Source organism: Magallana gigas, chromosome 2 (assembly GCF_963853765.1).
Source record: "Magallana gigas chromosome 2, xbMagGiga1.1, whole genome shotgun sequence".
NCBI classification, from domain to species: Eukaryota; Metazoa; Mollusca; class Bivalvia; order Ostreida; family Ostreidae; genus Magallana; species Magallana gigas.
The window spans coordinates 15,388,366-15,408,399 of record NC_088854.1 but is presented as its reverse complement, the minus strand read 5'-3'; the positions used below and the strand labels follow the sequence as shown (position 1 = coordinate 15,408,399).

The 20,034-nt window shown below is 32.9% G+C and overlaps 1 protein-coding gene across 1 annotated transcript in view; it reads right to left on the bottom strand.

Moving 5' to 3' along the window:
- Nucleotides 1-13,880, bottom strand: part of LOC117680588 (uncharacterized) — a 35,760-nt gene extending 21,880 nt beyond the window's left edge. The window contains exons 1-12 of the mRNA XM_066075219.1: nt 13,807-13,880; nt 12,259-12,343; nt 10,596-10,904; nt 9,729-9,992; nt 9,307-9,642; nt 8,623-8,688; nt 7,749-8,090; nt 6,224-6,544; nt 5,806-6,081; nt 1,739-1,819; nt 952-1,171; nt 333-679 (exon numbers count right to left, since the gene is read on the bottom strand). Coding sequence (XP_065931291.1) covers nt 333-679; nt 952-1,171; nt 1,739-1,819; nt 5,806-6,081; nt 6,224-6,544; nt 7,749-8,090; nt 8,623-8,688; nt 9,307-9,642; nt 9,729-9,992; nt 10,596-10,904; nt 12,259-12,283 — 2,587 coding nt within the window. The 5' untranslated portion in view covers nt 12,284-12,343; nt 13,807-13,880. The remainder of the gene's footprint in view (nt 1-332; nt 680-951; nt 1,172-1,738; nt 1,820-5,805; nt 6,082-6,223; nt 6,545-7,748; nt 8,091-8,622; nt 8,689-9,306; nt 9,643-9,728; nt 9,993-10,595; nt 10,905-12,258; nt 12,344-13,806) is intronic.
- Nucleotides 13,881-20,034: the final 6,154 nt, after the last annotated feature.

Below are 20,034 nucleotides of genomic sequence, written 5' to 3'. Positions count from 1 at the left end.
GGTAATACCTTGGTGAGCATGGGTACATGATTTGAACAAATTTAAATCTTTAGAAAGATCATTATAAAATTTCGATATTAAAAACAATTTGATTTGTGAGAAAACATTAAATCAAAATATATTTATTCCCAGATGAACTTACTTCGGATAAACTATTGTTCTTTATCTATCAATAAATAAACTGAAATGTTTTCATCTAAGGATCACAAAAAGATCAACAACAAGACAATGGACCCCTCCCCCTCCCCCCCCCCCCCCCCAATAATCTCACTTGCCTCCTGGGGTCAAACTGAGAATAAAATCTACAAAATGGTATAATGCGAATACTATACTTTTATTTTTAATGTTAGCTTCTTTGTAGATTTCGTCGAACAATGTCTGTGGAATGTCTAGATTTTCCGCCGACATTACAACGACTATTATATCCACAGCAAAGATTTTATCCACATGACTTTTTTTCATCCTTTTTCCTTTCTTTAATTCTTTTCCAAAATCTAGAAGGTCACAATCTTCTGAAAGCTTTCCGTCGATGACGAGGTTCATAATAATACTGTTCACCGACTCTTCGTCCTGGGGGGATGACAGCTGAGCGTCCAATCCGATAATGTCAATAAAAGCTGGGAGATGTAACGTTTTGTCCACTTCATTAACAGGGTTCCAATATTCTTCACGAGGAATTCTAAGCATAAATTTAAATAAGATGCTTCTTTCCTCTTTTTAAATTATTGGGTTAATTAACGGTAATACATGTAGATATTTCCAATGCTAAAGATAGTGTGTAAAATGTTTATAAATCTATTCAATTTTTTTGTCTTACCGGTATTATAAGCAGAAAAAAGCAAAAACACAAAGGTCTCTAGCAAATGAATAAAATAAGTATTATACTCAATGTCTTCTGAAGACCCTTTTCTGTTGTGTAGTTTCGGTCCTTATCGAGTTTTTTGTACAAACCTGTGTAACCTAGTCGTAGTGTGCTTTGTCCCGGCACCTACGTCAGCGTACAAATCGTATTTTCCTGTTAACGCCGTTATCATGGTGTTTATGAATGAGGATTTCCCCGTACCAAGACAACCCAAAAGAAGTATATTCTTTGGTTCCTTGAGAGCTTTAACATTTTCTTTCAGTTCTTTCCAGACCTCGTCTTTCATATTCATTGTTTTTGTAATCTCGTCTGCAGTGACACAAAAATATAAAAGATACAGCAAAACATCTGAAAATTAATTTAAAGGTATATTCTTAACTTCCGACCCTTTCATCAGAACGATATTAATGTGAATTTTTCCTCTTTATGTTAGTTTGCATGTTTAATTTGTCAAATGTCCATATCATTAATCCGAATATGACTGTCGGGTAGCCTAACGCAGAAATCTAAAAAGTTGCTTCTAAATTATCATTAAAACATTCTCTCCCTCAGGATCAAATTAAACCTTTAAAAGTAGGCTTATGATTAGTAGGCTTATTTGCGGAATATACAATTTTTTGTATTTTATTTGGGAATGTTTTGTTTATTTTATTTTAATCATTGTGCAAAATCATGTTATAATTGATTGAAGTAAGGTTTATTTGATATAAATGAATAAAAATCAAATTTTTTAATAAGCAATGGAAAATAAGTTTTTACAAATTGGTATCCTTTTAAAAATAAGTGTAGGGATTATAAATAATATGGATGTCACTGACATCAACACCAGAGTTTTTGTTTAAATTTATTGTTCAATTGTTGGTGATAAGGACTTACTTTTGTCGGCAATTTTTTCTATCCTGTATTGATACTGATACAGAATTTGATCCTTTGAGCGCGTTTGTTTCCTCCTTGATGCTAAAATATAATAAAAAAATGCAGATTGAATATTTTTTTATTATTTTTTTATTATAACCTACATGGCCCACCCCCTCCCCCCAAAAATATGATAATTACTACTTTGATTCTTAGTTTTTAAGCCAAAATCTATGATCTATTGAAATATAAAGATAAAAATACTTTATACAAAGAACAGACAGAACAAATGGAACAAGAGGCCCAAATGGGCCACATCGCTCACCTGAGCAACACTGGCTTTATATGGGCGTTCAAAGGATATTGTGCCATGTGGCCCCTCAGTAGATTAACCAAAAATGAATATCCGAATTTTCACTTATTTTTGCATATACTTAATCTTTGACATATTTACCTTTATGGAATACCATTTTTACCGAAAATAACATCATATGCAATATTAATAACTAAATTTTTAGTTGGTGTTTACGGTTAACTTCCAGTTCCCTTTATTTTAGCCCCCCATCACTTTATAAAACGGTTAAAATACATGAGAGAATAAGGGTACATTTTCTCCCTCCACTACTTACTAGTTATTGTATTTTAAAAAAGTCTAATGTGAAAGAGGAAAAGTGTACCTCAGTGCACCAGAATGAATGCGCTCAATTCCTCAAATTTAAAACATTGAAAAATTTAATTGGCCTTCTCCATTATAGACGATTGTCATTTTCCAGGCATGAATTCATTTCGTATGACGTTTCATATCCTTACTTACTTGATTGAAGAATAAACTTAACTGAAAAATGTTGTCACATATGTTAAAGAGCTATAATTCAAATTAATGTATTGGCAGGCGTCGTTTTCATTTACTAGTGTTTGAAAAACTATCAAAAATTTGTGTAGATTTTAGGCAATTCATCGTTGAAGAAGGGGCACCAGAAAGTAGTTACAGCATATCATTTTTTTAGCAAGACATTTCTATTGATCAACCAAAATTTCAAAATTTCAGCGTCAATCGTAGAATTATAAGCAAGATACACAGCTTAGTTTGAGTTATGTTTTTGTTCACATGAGTTTATTACATTCAACTTAAGATTTTTAAACTTGGTATTTCCTATTCAGCATAGCTGCATTTAAAATATAAACAAACTAAAGCATGACCTCAGCTTTGTGTACAAACATATAGTAGCATTGTGCGCAAAGCTTTGTATCTTGCTTATAACTCGAAGCTTGACTCTCAGGTTAGTAAAATTATACGAATTTGTAAACAATTAAAACAAGAGAAAACTGCACTTAAACAAAGAAAAAACTTAATTTATTTTTCATCACATATATACTTTAGTTATATATTTCTAGCAGCGAGAATAATCTCCGTTTAGATTGAAATTGCTGAGCATCTTAATAGAACATGTTGCATTAATCAACCATTATGTAGAGATCGTACCAAATTACACGCACCAACATAATTTGCCCCCCCCCCCCTCATGGAGGCCCCACCCTACCCCCTGAAAACATGGTTGAACAAACTAGAATGAATCAACACTACCTGAGGATGCATACACACAAGTTACAGCTTTTCTGGCCAACTGGTATTTGAAAGGAAAATTCTTTAAAGATTTGTTTGCTATGTATTCCTATGTAAAATTCGACCCGACCACTGTGGCCGCACCCAACCTCCCGGAATCATGGTTTGAAAAAAATTGAATCTACACTACATGAGGATGCTTCCAAACAAGTTACAGCTTTTCTGGCCAACTGGTTTTCGTTGAGAAGATTTTTCTCTATGTATTCCTATGTAAAACTTTCGACCCCCATTGTGGCCCCACCTTACCCCCGGGGATCATGATTTGAAAAATTGTGAATCTACACTACCTGAAGATGCTTCCACACAAGTTACAGCTTTTCTGGCTAACTGGTTTTTGAGAAGAAGATTTTTAAATGATTTTTCTCTATACATTTGTATCTAAAAATTTGATTCCCCATTGGGTCCCCACCGTACCCCCCGGGGATCTTGGTTTGGACAAGCTTGAATCTACACTACTTGAGGATGCTTTCACACAAGTTACAGCTTTTCTGGCCAATTCATTTTTGAGAATAATATTTTAAAAGATATTTCCCTGTATATTTCACCTCAGGTGAGCTAACAATTATTTATGTCTCTGCTACATGTACACACACTTAGTATTTCCATCAGCAAAATTAATCTCCGTTTAGACTGAATAGACTAGAGAAAACACTGATATCTAGCCTAAAACACATTGCAGTAATCAACTATCACGCAAAGACCATACCGTATTACCATTAGAATTTGTATCTTAGTTGTTAAAGCGCCATACTTGTTAATGTATCTTTCTTCCGCAAGTAACAGTCAGCTGTCTTATTTACCGATGTCTATATTTGATTGATACGTAAAAATTACAAAATACAGGCGATAGTTCCCCTAAGTTACAAACCGTAACTCATGAAAACGAAACGAAAATCAAAACAAGCTAAAACCACCGTCAAAGGTGAAAATGTCAACGAATTGGAATATTTAATCTCAATTTACTTCACAAAATCGGCATGAATGAATCTTGCATGTTTCAAATATTCCTTACGCACGCAAACTGTTCCACAACAACCAAATTCATCTTTGTCAGATTGACCAATTTCTCATACGCTTCAAAGAGGTTTTTGAGATATGGAATACCGAACCCGAAGTTAAACTGATTGACCACCATTCTCTCTGTCTTATTATTATTTTCGTAAATTACTCGAATTTGAAACAGAATTAGCCCTTAATTTTTGCAATTTATATTTTCCTTCCCATAAGGATAATTTATGCTAAACTACGTTGAATTTGACTCAGTAGTTCTTGAGAAGAAGATTTTGAAAAATGCACCCCCCTTTTTCTACAGTTTCGAGGTTTTCTCCGCTTTGAATAAAGATAGGTCTTTCATTTCTGCAATTGATATTTGCCTTCCCATAAGGATGCTTTGTGCCAAATTTGGTTGAAATTGGCCAAGCGGTTTTAGAGAAGAAGTTCAAAATGTAAAAAGTTTACAGACGGACAGACAGACAGACAGACAGACAGACAGACGGACGGACGGACGGACAGACGGACGGACAGACGGACGACGGACAAAATGTGATCAGATTAGTTCACTTGAGCTTTCAGCTCAGGTGATCTAAAAATGTGTTATGAATGCATAGAAAAGCATGATATAAGACTAACAAATAAACAAACATAATTAATAATTTAACCATTTATACTCTAACAATTAAAAATATAAACCCCCTCATATAAAAAAGGAATAGAAAAGAGTGCTATAATATTATTAAACATGATTGAACATTCATTTCAAAGTTTAAACTTTTGAATCTAAACTCTAATTGTTTCAATAATTATATCAAATTATGTGCAGAAATATCTCAAAATATAACTGATTTTGAAATTAACCATACACATTCATATACCGGTATTGGATATTGTTTTGTAAGGTGAGTTATTTAAGCAATGAATGTTTATTTTTGGATGTCGTCGGTCCTATAACACACCAATGTGTGTATTTTTATGGCGAAAGTAGAATATTTTTGTTTATTTGACATTGCATTCATGACACATATAAGGATTTATACAAAAAAAATCATTCTCTGCAAATTACATTTAATACTTTAAAAGAATTAAATTTCTTGCGGTGACGACCAAAAGTTACGACGAACAAAACAAAATAGTTTAAACCCGTTTACAACTATAGGTCTATCATCCAACAAAGTTTGGATGTTTAAGTCTATCATTTCTGAGAATTTGAGGTTACAAACTTTATGACGTGGGACAGGAAACTGAAGACTGACAATGAATTTTAAAAAACCGAAAAAACTCATTATAATGAAGATATTATTACTTTCTATCACTCCTGAAAATTTCAGACAAATCTATCCAGTCATCTCTGAGATATTCTGCCGAGAAAAAAGGAGGGGAAAATTCACTACAAGGGCTTCCGTTGGAGACGGAGTTGGACCTTAAAAATTGGAATTTTATTATTTTCAAATTATTGATGTCAACCTACATTTTAAAAAAAGGCTCTCATCTTTTGTCGTTTCAACAAGTTCTCTCAAATTTCTTTTTTCTAAAACATTTTTAAGAGCAAGAACATTTGAATCGTCCTTCATTATAAACATTAGGAATTTAAGAACTCTCTCCTGTCGACTTATTCCGAGATCCGAGAAATCGGATATGGATTCTTCATTTTTTGAACACTGTCGTAAAGTTTCTTTTATGAGGGTGTTCTCGGATTCTTCTACCACGTTCTTAAATTTGGATAACAACCCTTGACGAACTTTTTCTGAAATTTATAAAAAAAAAACATGGCGTTATTCATGCACTCAACCATGCATATACTCTATACAAGTTAAATAAGTACAACAGTTTTTTTTTCAGTGTAATTTGTCTTTTCTGTACGTGTAAAAAACTGAATGAATAAATACCTGCTTCCTCGTGCATTTTTATTGATGGTTTGTTTAGACTGACAATGTCAATGTTTTCCTTTTCCCATAAGATTTTGATAAACACGTCATAAGCATCATTTCTCTGGACAGATGACAACAAATTCAGAACCATCTCTACTCTATCCTTTCTTTTTGAAATCTTCATGATGGAGTTCTTTGTTTCCTTATTTTTCGTTTCCTCATCAAACATTTTCATCTCAAGCAAAGCAGTTGATATCGCTATTGGTTCAACTTCTTGAATAAGCAAATTCCAATGTTTGTTCACGGTCATTCTCGCAACACTTGCATCTTTATGTTCACCTGAATGTAAATTAAGTTAAATTAAGTTAATAATGTTAATAACGTGATCTTACAGTATATGCATTTGTACGAACATTAAACAATTCTTAATATGCGTTTTTATCTGAATAAATGTTTTAATAAATAGAACAATTTTATTCTTTTGATTGTTTTCTAAAATAGTTAAGAAATAACGTCATTGCATATTTAACGTGAACCCTCCTGGTGTGTGAATTCTATCATGAAACTTAAAGCTGACATAAACTTATATAAATACGCATTATTCCCCTTTTATCTCCGACTACTGCCATATTAGACGTCGATTTCTATTGTTCTGTTCATCGCTACACCCCCTTACATATTTAGGCCGATATCACTATTTATGCATCCCTGCATTTAGGTATTTCATACACCCGAACACGTTACATTGGCCGAAAAGACGTGTAGAAACGCATTTTGTACAAAAAATATGACAACCACTGCACTAGCAAGGAATATCCAATGACTGACGAAACAAGACAGACTGAAATCCCGGCATATCTAAAAAAAAATCGATAATTGTAGACTGTTTTCTTGTGTATGTTACAACATTGCACATGCGCAAACCACACATTGTGGCAGATCTAGCAATGTCAATGATAGCATGGATTTAAAAAACGGAGCATATTTGAAGATACAAATGGAAACGATGTTACGTTGTTCCTTTCTTGGATTAACTATCATTTATCGACTGTGTTGGACGTAATGCCGCCGTGGATTCCATAAAGATGCAGACGTTATGCACTGTGTATGAACGACACACGTGTTCGATGTGCATGCGAAGTAAGGCAGCACTATCTGTGGAAAATAATACGGATACCTTGGGTATTCTTTCAAAGAATAAATATGTTTTGTGTCTTATTGATTGTACTTTCCTTTTATTCTTAATTACAAACATTTTACTATAATGCGTAGTTCATGCATTTAGAAGTCCGTGCAACCTGAATGCCTCGATCGGAAAGCAATCGACCGTAACTTTCTCAACAGGTATATACCCCAGTGGAAGTAGAGGAGCGATAGAAACTAATACGGCGACCAAATGCTTTTATGAATTCATGTTTGATTTAATGATTAGATTAACAAATGCCTGAATACCATATAATTAGCAAAAATCTATCAGAATGGCGACTAAAATTGCTAAAAAGTGTTAGAGACAGACAACTGCTATGATTTGAATTTTACTTACTATCCCCGATTTCCTCTCCAGAAACATGAACGGCAACCTCGATATTTCCTTTTATTATTTTTTCTCTCAAACCAGAGAAGTGAAGAAAATTTTCAATAAGTTCCGTCAGCTTGGTTCCATTTTTAGCTAATAATCTGCAACAAGCTTCATCAGTTAAGGATCTTAATCGCATTACCACAGAACCAATATTGACATTTACAACTTCCATTTGAAAATTCTCAGCTATACGTTCTCTGAAGGAATAATCTCTGTTAATTGTATTAACAGCTTGACGAATTGTACCCTCATCTTCATCAATTGGAATTGTTACAATGATTTCCAATCCGGAGGCTCTAGGAACATCTATTAAATGAAATACAGGATATCAACATTACATGTATTTATAATTAAACATCCTTATGATAATACTTAATTCTGTAATGTTAGTTTTTAAACTTGAATATGTAAAAAAGTAAACATTCGTTGCAGAGAAACTGAGTTTCGCAAAATTAATTCTATAACCAACTCATACAGCCTTAATGTGAATATATTGAATATCAAATGATCTTATATTGCTTGGGTGCCCGTGTTGTTGATTTATCATTAAACTAGTATGAGATTTTGAAACAAATTTAAAGTAGTACTTGGTGTTGATTTTGTTAACACAAACATATCTTTATATAAAATCTTCCCCATCCATGGTAAATTCGTCCCACGAATTGGGAAAATGTTGGTTACCCACGAACATTGACCCCTACGAATAAAATAATTCTACAGTACTTTTGTTTAAGTCTACCATGTAAGGAAACTCAATTCTTTTAGTAACGTACTATTAACTCGAATAATTTAAGTAACATATTTGCTTTTTATCAAAGAAACTCCTTTTCTTTTTTACCTTCATGATCATCCGCTACTTCACCAATTTGTCTGACCTGTATTTCATGGTAAACGCCTCCAGGAGCTTCAATACAACAGATATGTCAATCTTTTAAAGCATCCATAAATTATCAAATACCGGTAATTTGGAATCAATATTGATTTGCAAAAGTCAATCTTTTCAATTGTCGGACAAATCATCTTATATAGTAAGTTCCTGTTTGGAAGGGTAACTGTTGAAATTGGCACCCCAAGAAAACTATTGTCAACCGACGCGAAGCGGAGGTTGACAATGGTTTTCGAGCGGTGTCAATTTCAACACTTACCCTCCCAAACAGGCACCATTTATTTTATATACTGAATGTCTTATTTTTAAAGAAAATTTTACTGCTTTTATAATAGAAATGAAGTGAATTCTACGGCGAACCGTACGCGCATAATCTACGCACATGTAACAATTCGTTTGTTACCCGTTGCCAAGTGTGTTGCTAACGCTGAGGGTAATAGAACGGATTGTCAACTGCGTCTAAACCAATCAGATTTCAGTTTTTAACATGAAAGTATAATAATTAAAAATGATCAAAGGTTGATTTAAGACATTCTTTATACCTCAATTTTCACCTCTTAACCTGTCATGTATTTGTAAATTCCTTTGAGGAGGTTAATAAGAAAATAACTCACGTGATTACAAACACTAACTCACCTTGGCCCTTTTCTTCTCGTGCATGATATTCCCTTAACCTATTAGGGTTCATAATAGTTGTCCATATATAGGTGTTTTCTCGCAGATAAGACAAAAAACGTTGCAGGTACACTCCAGGAATGTCGTTCATTATGATGTCATACAGCACCTCCGCCCTATTGTGTCTCTTCGTTTCACTATGTACGGCATCATGATCATCTATCGTAAATGTTCCTTCTTCCAAAAGAACATGGGAAACATGAGTCGGGTCTATCTCTTGCAAAAGAAATTCCCTACTTTCCCTAAGAATCTGAATGGCATTGTTGATATCTGGAGGGATATCTGGTCTTTCCTGTTCTGTAAATTAAAATAGCAAGAAAAGGGAATGTTATGATTCATAATGATTGGTAAATAAAGATAAGATGTAAGAAAGTCCCCATTACGTATGTTTTCTCCCTGTTCGAGCCGTTGAAATAACTGGTCTAGATATCTTGGGTCCATCTGTCGTATCACCTCCAGAATACAATCACAACCAGGCTGTCTGTTCCTAAGTCCAGTTTTGATCAGATGAGCCTCTTCTAGTAACATAGGGCATTGTGCTATTTGTTTAAGTCTTAGATATTTGAATAAAATGAGTTTGGTTTTGCAATCTTTAAAAAATATTAGAAGCTTCCTGAAGTTGAATCTAACACACCTTATGGAAAAATCTAAAAAAGAATATAAAATGCAATATAAGATTTTGACATTTTGTTAAAAAAATAGTGCCAGGGATATAACCTCGATTTAAGAAAACGTATCAAACTGTTCTTGAGTTATTATATTATAATGTTTAGTCAGATTAAAAAAGTGCAGTGAAAGATATACTGTAGAAGCAGAAATATTCGTTGAGGATTTAATTTCGTTATTTTCGTTGGCAGAATGAATCAACGAAATTAAATCCATGACGAACTTTTAAAACAAGTCTCAATAAATACAGAGTTGATATGTAATATACTTTATGGATAAGGATATGACGAATTTAAATGCCAACGAAATTGTATTTGGTTTATAAACAACGAAATTTTACCCCAACGAAAATATGTGCTTCTACAGTATGTTTCTTCTTTCTTTTATTGGAATTTTTAAATCAATAAGGACAACCTTGATCGTTTCTTAATATCTGTGCAGATTGTTTGATAAAAGGAAATTGGTCTTCAAGTAAATCAGTTACTAGAAGAAATTTACCAAGAATGCTGGTCAATAAATAAAAGGCGAACGTATACATTTTTTTTATATATATGAATATGCATTGTGAATATTTTTTTACTCACTCGGGTTAAGAGGATTGGCACCATCGACACCCCGTATTATGTAGTTTATAGCTCTGTCACAGTGGGTTTGAACTAATAATTGCCAAAAAACACTTCTATTTATTAACTCTTGTTTCGCCATTTCAATCAATATATGTGCTTTTTCTCTCCTATCTGATTCCCTTCTAATCTGAATATATTGAGCCTCACTCAGCACACCTCTAGATCTCAGAAGGTGAAGCATCGAATTTGGTTCCATTTCTTCGATAAGGAGGCCTTCATGATGAGCTAGATTTTCATTTGCTAAAATATTGTCTTGAGGGACAATCTCTGCAATAGAGTAAGATTGACATGGTAGAGTCATGGTATTGAAGTTAAACGAAACTTTGCATAGTTCGATAAAGAGAACAAAGATTATATTTTGTTCAGCCATGATAAATGTTATAAGTAAGTTTTTCAAGACAGAATATATGATGTATGAAATACGAAGATGTAAAGTGTGTTCAAAACTTTATATATATAATTATTTGTCACTATATACTAAAAGGTTTATTGCTATGTTCTAGAGTATATTTTTACAAATCAGACAAAAATTGGGGACTATTGCATAAGTTGACTGACATTGAAATTGACCAGGGTATAAGTATTCTTCTTATAATTGCCAAGAATCCTCGTTATTTTAGAATATTTATAATCCATGTAAATTTAGAACTAATTTAATAAGTTGCAAAAAAAACACCTGTATAATGTAGCAACAATTAAAATAAATTACAAATAAATGATAAAAACTAAAGATAGAATTTGGCAACCTAACGAATAATGTCATAAACTATTGGACCGGTACTTAATTATAAGCTGAAAATAATAGTGAATTCGTACAATTGTTAAACACAAGCACAATTATTTCACAAATATTTCACTGCAATTTTGTTTGTTTTTATGTTAATCTTATGAGATAAACTCTATTTCATATATATTTTCCCTTTGTAAGTTCAATTTTTCTTTGTACTATAGTGTGAGCAGTTCTGATACATTGCATTTTTGGACTGATGATATAACCATTGATGCAAGTAATAACAAAATGAATATGGAATGATTTACGTTTTAAACTTAACTTCTCAGATTACAGATTTATTGAATATATAAGTATCCTTCTCTCTCTCTCTCTCTCTCTCTCTCTCTCTCTCTCTCTCTCTCTCTCTCTCTCTCTCTCTCTCTCTCTCTCTCTCTCATTGCGTTTAATGTTAGCCACTGCAAATTATGTTAATTTGTTAGAACAATTTTAAAATTTCTTATCCTGAAATTGAATTTTAATTTCCATAGAAAAAATGTATTAAGATAAATAGTTATATATTATTGCACGAAACTGCGTAGATTCAATAATGTTCAACTCAAATAATAAGTTTTGATCCTAGTTTTGCGAGCAGTGTTTATCTAAAGCATAATATATTTAAATAATCAGATATAAAACAAAACAAACCAGTAGTTGACTCAGCCAGCCGAGCAGGGTTGGATAAAGGGAGAGATGATGTGTCAGCGGGACCCATATCCTTCCTTAATTCTTTTGGATTTTATTTCATAAAAGCCGTATGTTAATAATTAACACTAAACCCACACCCACACCCCCGCCAACAATCAGGAAAAAAATAGCACGGCTAATCAAAAAATAGAGTTAAAGAAATACCTATGGCTCCCTGTTGATTTTCCATTTCAATATGGTGTGATCTATCTTATCTCCTTATGAGTAACGGCATACTTCGCAAATGCAGCTAAAATAAGAATTAGAACCGTTTTAGGATAGTTCCATACATACACAAAGGTTTATTTACTCTAATTGAAAAACCATATTTCACTACAGTTAAACTGCTTATCTACATCATTCAACATAATATTAAAAAAACCCAGTTCCAATTCTGCAGAAAAAAACCCTGACAAAACCTCACCAGTAATTTAAAATGCAAAATATATAGGAATAGTATTGTTTTAAAAAATAAAACAGAGTGAAAAATAAATAAAGACGAGAGTTTATTTTTGGAAAACTCTGCATGTAAGCCAATATTATAATTTGTGAAAAAATTGAAAACACGTTAAAAAGTTGTCTCCCTACCATGTTGTTAGGTACAAATTTCAAGTGTCAAAATTATCTGATCTGCATCTTAAAGCTATACACGCTATAATTTGCGTCAATTTTGAATAAAGGGGAAAATGTATGTGTTTGATTACTAATAAAAGTTACCTTTATTCTGTTAATTATAATGCTCAATTCGATCACGTAACAAATATATCAAATATTAAACAATAAAAAATATTTATTTTCCTGCCAGGAAAGTAATGCCTCCTCGTGAATATCAATCTATCACGTGATATCGACAGCTAAATTTAGCCTATCATACCAAAACTGGTGAAGGGTCAACATCTTCATAATTGTGATAGTTTCACAAAGGAAAGGATATTTTCAGTAAAGCATAAGTTTGTCCGATATACGAGTACAAACAAAAGAAAAAAATACAAGCCTGTGAGTAGATATGAATACTTCCTTTAAAAAAATGACGTAGACCTGTGTTTTTCCCCTATGTGCTATTTATAGATCCTATAAGTGTTAATGCAGAAGTAAGGGTATCGTGAATGGCAAGCGTATTTTACTCATTATACATGTATGTATTTCAAATTAACAACTGTTAAGCATATAAAAATCAAGTTGGATATTTAAGTAGGCAAACAATAACGACCACCTAGTTCTCCGCGGGCATGCGCGATGAGGTCGGTTTGCTCTTCCTTCATCAATATTCATGAAAAGGTATATTTTCCTGGCAGGAAAATAAACAATTAAAAATCTATATCTTTGTAACGAGATGGAATTCACCCTTGTAATTTACAGATTAAGGATAACTTTTATAAGTAGACAAACACATGCGTTTTCACTGTCATTCAAAATTGACGCAAATTATAGCGTGTATAGCTTTAATAACAAAAAAATGCCTAAAAGCAAAGAAGTACAAAAAAAAGCCTAAAATATACAAGCAATGTCTTCTTTGGTAACAAATATGGTTTTAAATTGACGCGTAATAAATTCTATAAATGATTGAACAAAATATAGAGTTAGTTATTCTAATTGAAAAACAATGTAAAAATGGTTGACGAAAACAAAACTTCAGACATAATAAGCATTCAAACACAGGCTGTTAATTAAAAAAACCACAGTGATAAAGACAAACAAAGTAAACAACTAAACCTTTTGTTCAATAAGAAAGTCACAAATCCGCGCTCCAGAAAATTGTCACCCTTAAGAAACTATCACGTGCTGATAACATTTAGATAAAGATTATGACATGTCGTTTTAAGACCGAACTTCTTATCATGAATCTAACCTTTAAGGTAGAGTAAGTGAACACTGTTTTAAAAACATGTCTTACTGAACCTTTTCTAAAATTCTCAAAACATTAAAGGCATCCTAACCTTTTATCTACAAATGTACGTTTATCCAACTTCCGAAGGATACATGTAATGAAAGTTAGTTCTGAAAACAACGATCGATACAACAGGCATTTTATTATTTCAGATTACCTCACCCAAACTGCAATTTCAACTGATTCGCCCGTAAAAGAAGAAAAGAGATAATTTAACATTAATGAATAAGCAAAGGAAATACAGATTGCATATTATTATCCGGCAACAAACCTGATATATATTTTGTAAAAAGATAATTGTACACTGAATTATCATAATATATTAACAGTTCTCTCCCAGAAAAAAGAAAGCAATATAACAGTTTAGTTGTACAATCACACAGGTTTAAACATTTTCTACACTTGTCCATTGATTTTAAAGTAAAGTAACCTTTCAATACTATTCAATACATATGCAGACTACTTTCAAATAATATTTAAAATAAATTTGTTCAAGTTGATTTTCTTTTTAAAATTGTATTACTAAGTTTGTAATAAATAATAATAGATATCCTTTTTCCAAATCACAGCCTGTATCAGCCTCGACCAATATCATCCTTCAGCCCTTGGTCTGATATTGCAGTCAATGGCTGATACTGGCTGTAATATTAAAATGGTATGTATTATTGAGTTTTAATGATAATGACTACGGTATTTTTTAAAATAAAGTTATTTTTATTAATGGAGAGGACTTATTTAGTCTACTTTCCCATGTATTTTATTGTATATATCTTTCAAAATCAATTCTTAAGATTTTAAAAATTCTTTTTTTTAAATTTTGTCTTCCGTCCGTCCATCTGCAACTAACTACAATATTGTATAGGTCGTAGATCTGTTGTGTAAAAATATTTAAAGTACGCATATGTCATACAAAGACTGTTAAGATCAAACGGTGTGCATCCCAGTCGGATGGATAAAATCATTTTAGAGTATATTTACCCCCCAAATAGAACGATGAAAGTTTGCTATAATATAAACAAGACATGTTTGTAAAACGTTTTTAATCAGAATGCATAAAAAATACTGCGCTGATATTTCATATTATGAAAATTTAGGAAATTCTTATCCAATTTCTGATGTTTCAGATGTTATTATGCGCACTCGGGCATTATTCGAAATTCAATCGCACAATGTATTCTATTTTTTAAAAAATCATTTTCAGATTAATGAATTTGTAAAATCCGGTTTTTTTTTAAATCTTCCATGCGAACGGAATTGAGACCAACATTTATATTCATAAATTTAATAAAGAGTTCTACAGTGTGTCTGTTATTATTAAAAAAAGTTTTGGATATTGTAATTTCTGTATGTACATCTTATAAACTGAGCGGGAACAGTTAACTCTAAATTTTTTAAACCACGTCGGGATTTATGGAGCTTTAACGCGGCAATCCATTTTTTCCTCAAAAAACCTGGAGGAACTTTCAAAACTATCACTTTAAAGTTATTTATTTCATTTCGGTTCATTTTTGGGAGTTGATTTAAATTAACTCTCCTATGCAGTCACTCAGACAAACCGAAAGTGAAACGGTGTTTGGACCTCAGCACAAATCATCGCTGCTGACAAGACTTAGTTCTTGAAAATGATTGATGAATTCGATGTAATGTATGATAAAGCATTGTTTTTCAAGGAAACTTATTTATAAATACCTTGAAAATAGTCAGATTTTAAATGGTACGAACAATATAAATATTTTTGTAGTCGTATGTATTCCTACGCCAGAGTTCAATATAGTCTCGTTCAACTCGACACTCGGCTATCTCCGTAAATGCTTGTCGGAGATTTACGGTGTCAGCCGAGCGTTTGGTTGAACGAGACTAGAGTTCAACATTGCTTGGATCCATACAATTTTCGAGAAATATTTTGTATTACTGATACATAGTTTGATTGAATTATTTTTACTCTAAATATAATTTACCATGATTCATATGGGGGCTTCTCGACATTCTTGTCGAAAAAGTCCAAAAATTCATATTAATATAAAAATGTGCGTAATTCAAATACAAATTAGAAACTACATGTACTTGTCATGCACTGGCGTCGGAAGCAAATTGAAAGGGGTGGGGGGGGGGGGGGGGGGGTGGGGGGCTAGACTGATCCTCAGAAATATTGAGAGAAATAAACCTAATTCCAAAATCATGAAAATCCTAATCCGTTTGGGGGGACCTATAATTCCAAAACATAAAATCTTACCCACCATAATTTTTTTTCCCAAACCATGACCCTCTATTCTGCTATGTGCCTAATGGTTAGGTCTAACTTTGCAAAAGAGTGGGGGGGGGGGGGGGGGCTTAGCCCCCCATAGCGCCCCCGGTTCCGACGCCTATGCTATCGATACATAATCAATTTTCTGAATATTCACTTTATATAAGTATTTCGTTGTAAGAAGTTACCTACCCACTCCTTCATTTGTACATTTACTTTTTACAACCACTAGTTGCATTCATATACCCATAACAACAGGTCGCATTTTATTTATTTATTTATTTATCTATTTATTTATTTATTAATTTATTTATTCATTTATTTATTTATTTATTTATTTATTTATTTTCCATTAATTCATTGACATGCAAAATAACATATCATTGATTTTAAGATAAACAAACATCGACAAAATCAACTCCCGTCAGTTCTTCAGTACTTTGATTTATGTAAAGTGGCATTTACTGCCGATCGCTGTTAATTGTAACAACTGCAAATTTGACCTATAATCGCCACGGGACCCCATATGTTTGTCATTTTCTCAAAGGTCCTGAATTGAAGTTTCAAATGATACCAAAGATTTGACTGAAAATGTTAGTACTGAGAGGGTAAAAAGTTTGCATGGAGTTCTATTGAAAAATAATTGTAGTCTTCTTTTCCTTACAATTGTAGAGAAGCTATAGATTTTTTTCGGATATTAATTAACTCGTTAGTTTTTATTCCTTTGTATATGTGTTCAGAACTGTATAAGTTGACAAATTGTCGTCGTTACTAGGTGGTCTGTCATCTGAGAGGAAGCCCTAGGATATCTTTTAGAATTCAAAATGATCGAGAGAGAAACTTCTATCCTATTCATTTTTGTAATGAGGCAAAGTCTTTCACTAGGACTTAGTTAGTTTTCCTGTCTGATTCCATTAAAAAATCCACGCTTTTAGCAAATTGTTTGAGAACATTCATAAGTGCGTCCATTCCTTTAACCATTTAATTTTTACCATTAAAACCTTTCAATAGCGTGATATTGATCTAAATACACATTCGTTGTGTAGGTTACACCCCCTTTCTTAACTACATATCACTGGTTGACGCTATTTTTGAATTATTTTTTTTTCAATTTCAGCACAACCTCGTTAAATAAAAAGAAAGGGATTGAAGAATTAATAATTTTAAATTTGAGGGCAATACAGTCCCTTGACGATGGGCTGACACAGAGACATATCGTCCTGAGGGTGATACAATCCTAGCCTCCGGTTGTTGTCTCACCTAGTCTAGAACACATTGTATCAGGGCTGATACACTACTAGGTACTAGTATATCATCCCACTACATGGCTAGTTTTCCATTGGCCATTAAACTCTAAACACCTATCGAGGCCCAAGAATCGCACAGGGACCAAAGTCTAAACAATCTGAAAGAAAAAGCAATACGTAAAAATAGTTGCATATAAGTAAAACCCATTATCAAACTTTTCTGTTTTTGTGAATAATTAAAATGATTTCCTTTGTAAAATTAGATCTCTAATATGGTCCTACCCAACTCATCAAGATTTTGATTTAAACCAATAGGAATCTTTATTATCTGAGATTGCTTTCAATAAAGATACATCTTTTCTAGGCAAATGTTTTTTAGAACCCTATCCTACCCCTGAGGATCATGATTTGAACAAACTTGAATCGATCTAACCTACATGAGGATGCTTTCACACAAGTTTAAGCTTTTCTGGTCCATTGGTTTCTGAAAAGATTTTTAGAGAACTTTTTCTATATATTTCTATGTAGAAATTCAACCCCCTCCCCTTGTAATGAGTCCCCACACTACCAACGGAGGATCATAATTTGAACAAACTTGAATACACCCTACCTGAGGATGCTTCCACATAAGATTCAGCTTTCACGGTTGTTAATAACTAGTAGTTTCTTAGAAGAATTATAAAAAATAACTTTATTTATTATATGATTGATCAATTCCTAGCTCTCTGATTGGCTCATACCCAACTATATAGAAAAAAGAACGTTATATTCACCTGCACGTGACCTAGGAGGTCAATATAAGATTTGATTTTCTCAACATTGGACTAAAAATAGATCGTCCAATGAAATATCACGTTTCTTAATTGTTCGGCTATGGTTTCAAACTAAAAGCTTCGCTTGATAACACTCAATTTGATATGAATATATCAAATCGTTGCTACATCATATAATAAAATAATTATTGCTGGGTTTGTTTCTCTCGATCAATACGATGAGTTAGCTACTCTCGAAGTAGAATGTTGTATTTCTCGGGTAGCTAAATCATCGTATTGACCTCAAAAACAGCAATAATTGTATAATATTCCTATGTAAAAGTTTGACTCCCATTTTGGCCCCACTCAACATTGTGGGATCATAATTTTCACAACTTTGAATCTACATAACATGAGGAAGCCTATGGGCAGCGAAAAGGGCAAAAAATACATTTTTACAAAATCAATGGAAATTTAAATTCAACAATGCGAAATAATATCATCAATGACCATAAATGCAAAACCAACAGTCTTCTTTGCAATCAAAATATACATAAAATCAACCAAGGTGTCTTTATTTTTACAAATCAAACAAACAAAAAGTAAAACAAACATACATAAATGCAAAACGAACAGACATCAACATAAAACAAGCGGACGCACAAAAATAAACACCAGGTGGCGTGTTGGAGAAGCAACATGCGCGGTGTCCAGTGAAGTCTTATACAGACCAACTCGTACACATGTCATTACTCTATATATTCCTTTGGTAAAATTCGACCCCCCCCCCTCCATTGTCGCCCCACACTACCCCCGGGTTCATGAGTTTAACAAATTTGAATATAAACTGCTTCCACAAAAGTTTCAGCTTTCCCGGCTGATTATTTCTGAGTGAAAGAATTTTAAAGGTTTATTCTATATATTCCTATCCTAAGCTCAACACCCATTGTGTCCCACCCTACCCTCGGGGGTTAATGATTTTCAAAACTTTAAATTTAACCTATATGAGAATGCTTGAACACTAGTTTCAGCTTTCCTGGCTAATAGGGTTCTGAGAAGAAGATTTTTAAATATTAACTTAATATATTAAAGTAAAATAAGTAAAAAATACGACCCCCCCCCCCCATTGTGGCCCCACCCTACCCCAGGGGTTCTTGATTTTCACTATTTTTAATCTACCCTACCTGAGGATGCCTCCACATCAGTTTTAGCTTTCTTGGCCGAATGATTCTTAAGAAGAAGATTTTTGAAAATTTTCAAAATTCTTAAAACATTCCTAATTACCGGTATATCCTCTTGAAAAAGGGCGTGGTCTTTAATTTAGTAAGGATGCTTTGTGCCAATTTTGGTTGAGATTCGCACAGTGGTTCTGGAAAAGATGTTGAAAATATGAAAAGTTTATGCACAGACGGACGGACAGACATACGGACGACAGACAAAATGTGATAAGAAAAGCGCATTTGAGGTTTCAGGTCAGGTGAGCTACAAGGTAGATAAAAAGCATAATAAAGATAAGGTTTATAATATGTTTATCTAAGGTTAGGTAGCTTATCGTCAAAGTACCCAACGCTATTCTCATCAAGTGTGTTTTTAAAAGAATGAACACATTCAATAGATAAGGCTTCCTTCAAGATTTACTTCAAATAAACTAGATACATATCAGTGTTTCTATTAACGTCTGGTCGTTTTTAACAAATTCTATCAATGAAAGGTAAATATTATGAAAAAGCTACCTGACATCAAGGAAGAGAAATAAACCGATACACAGTTCTATTGGCCAATTGCATTATCTTCTAAGGTTTAAAACAG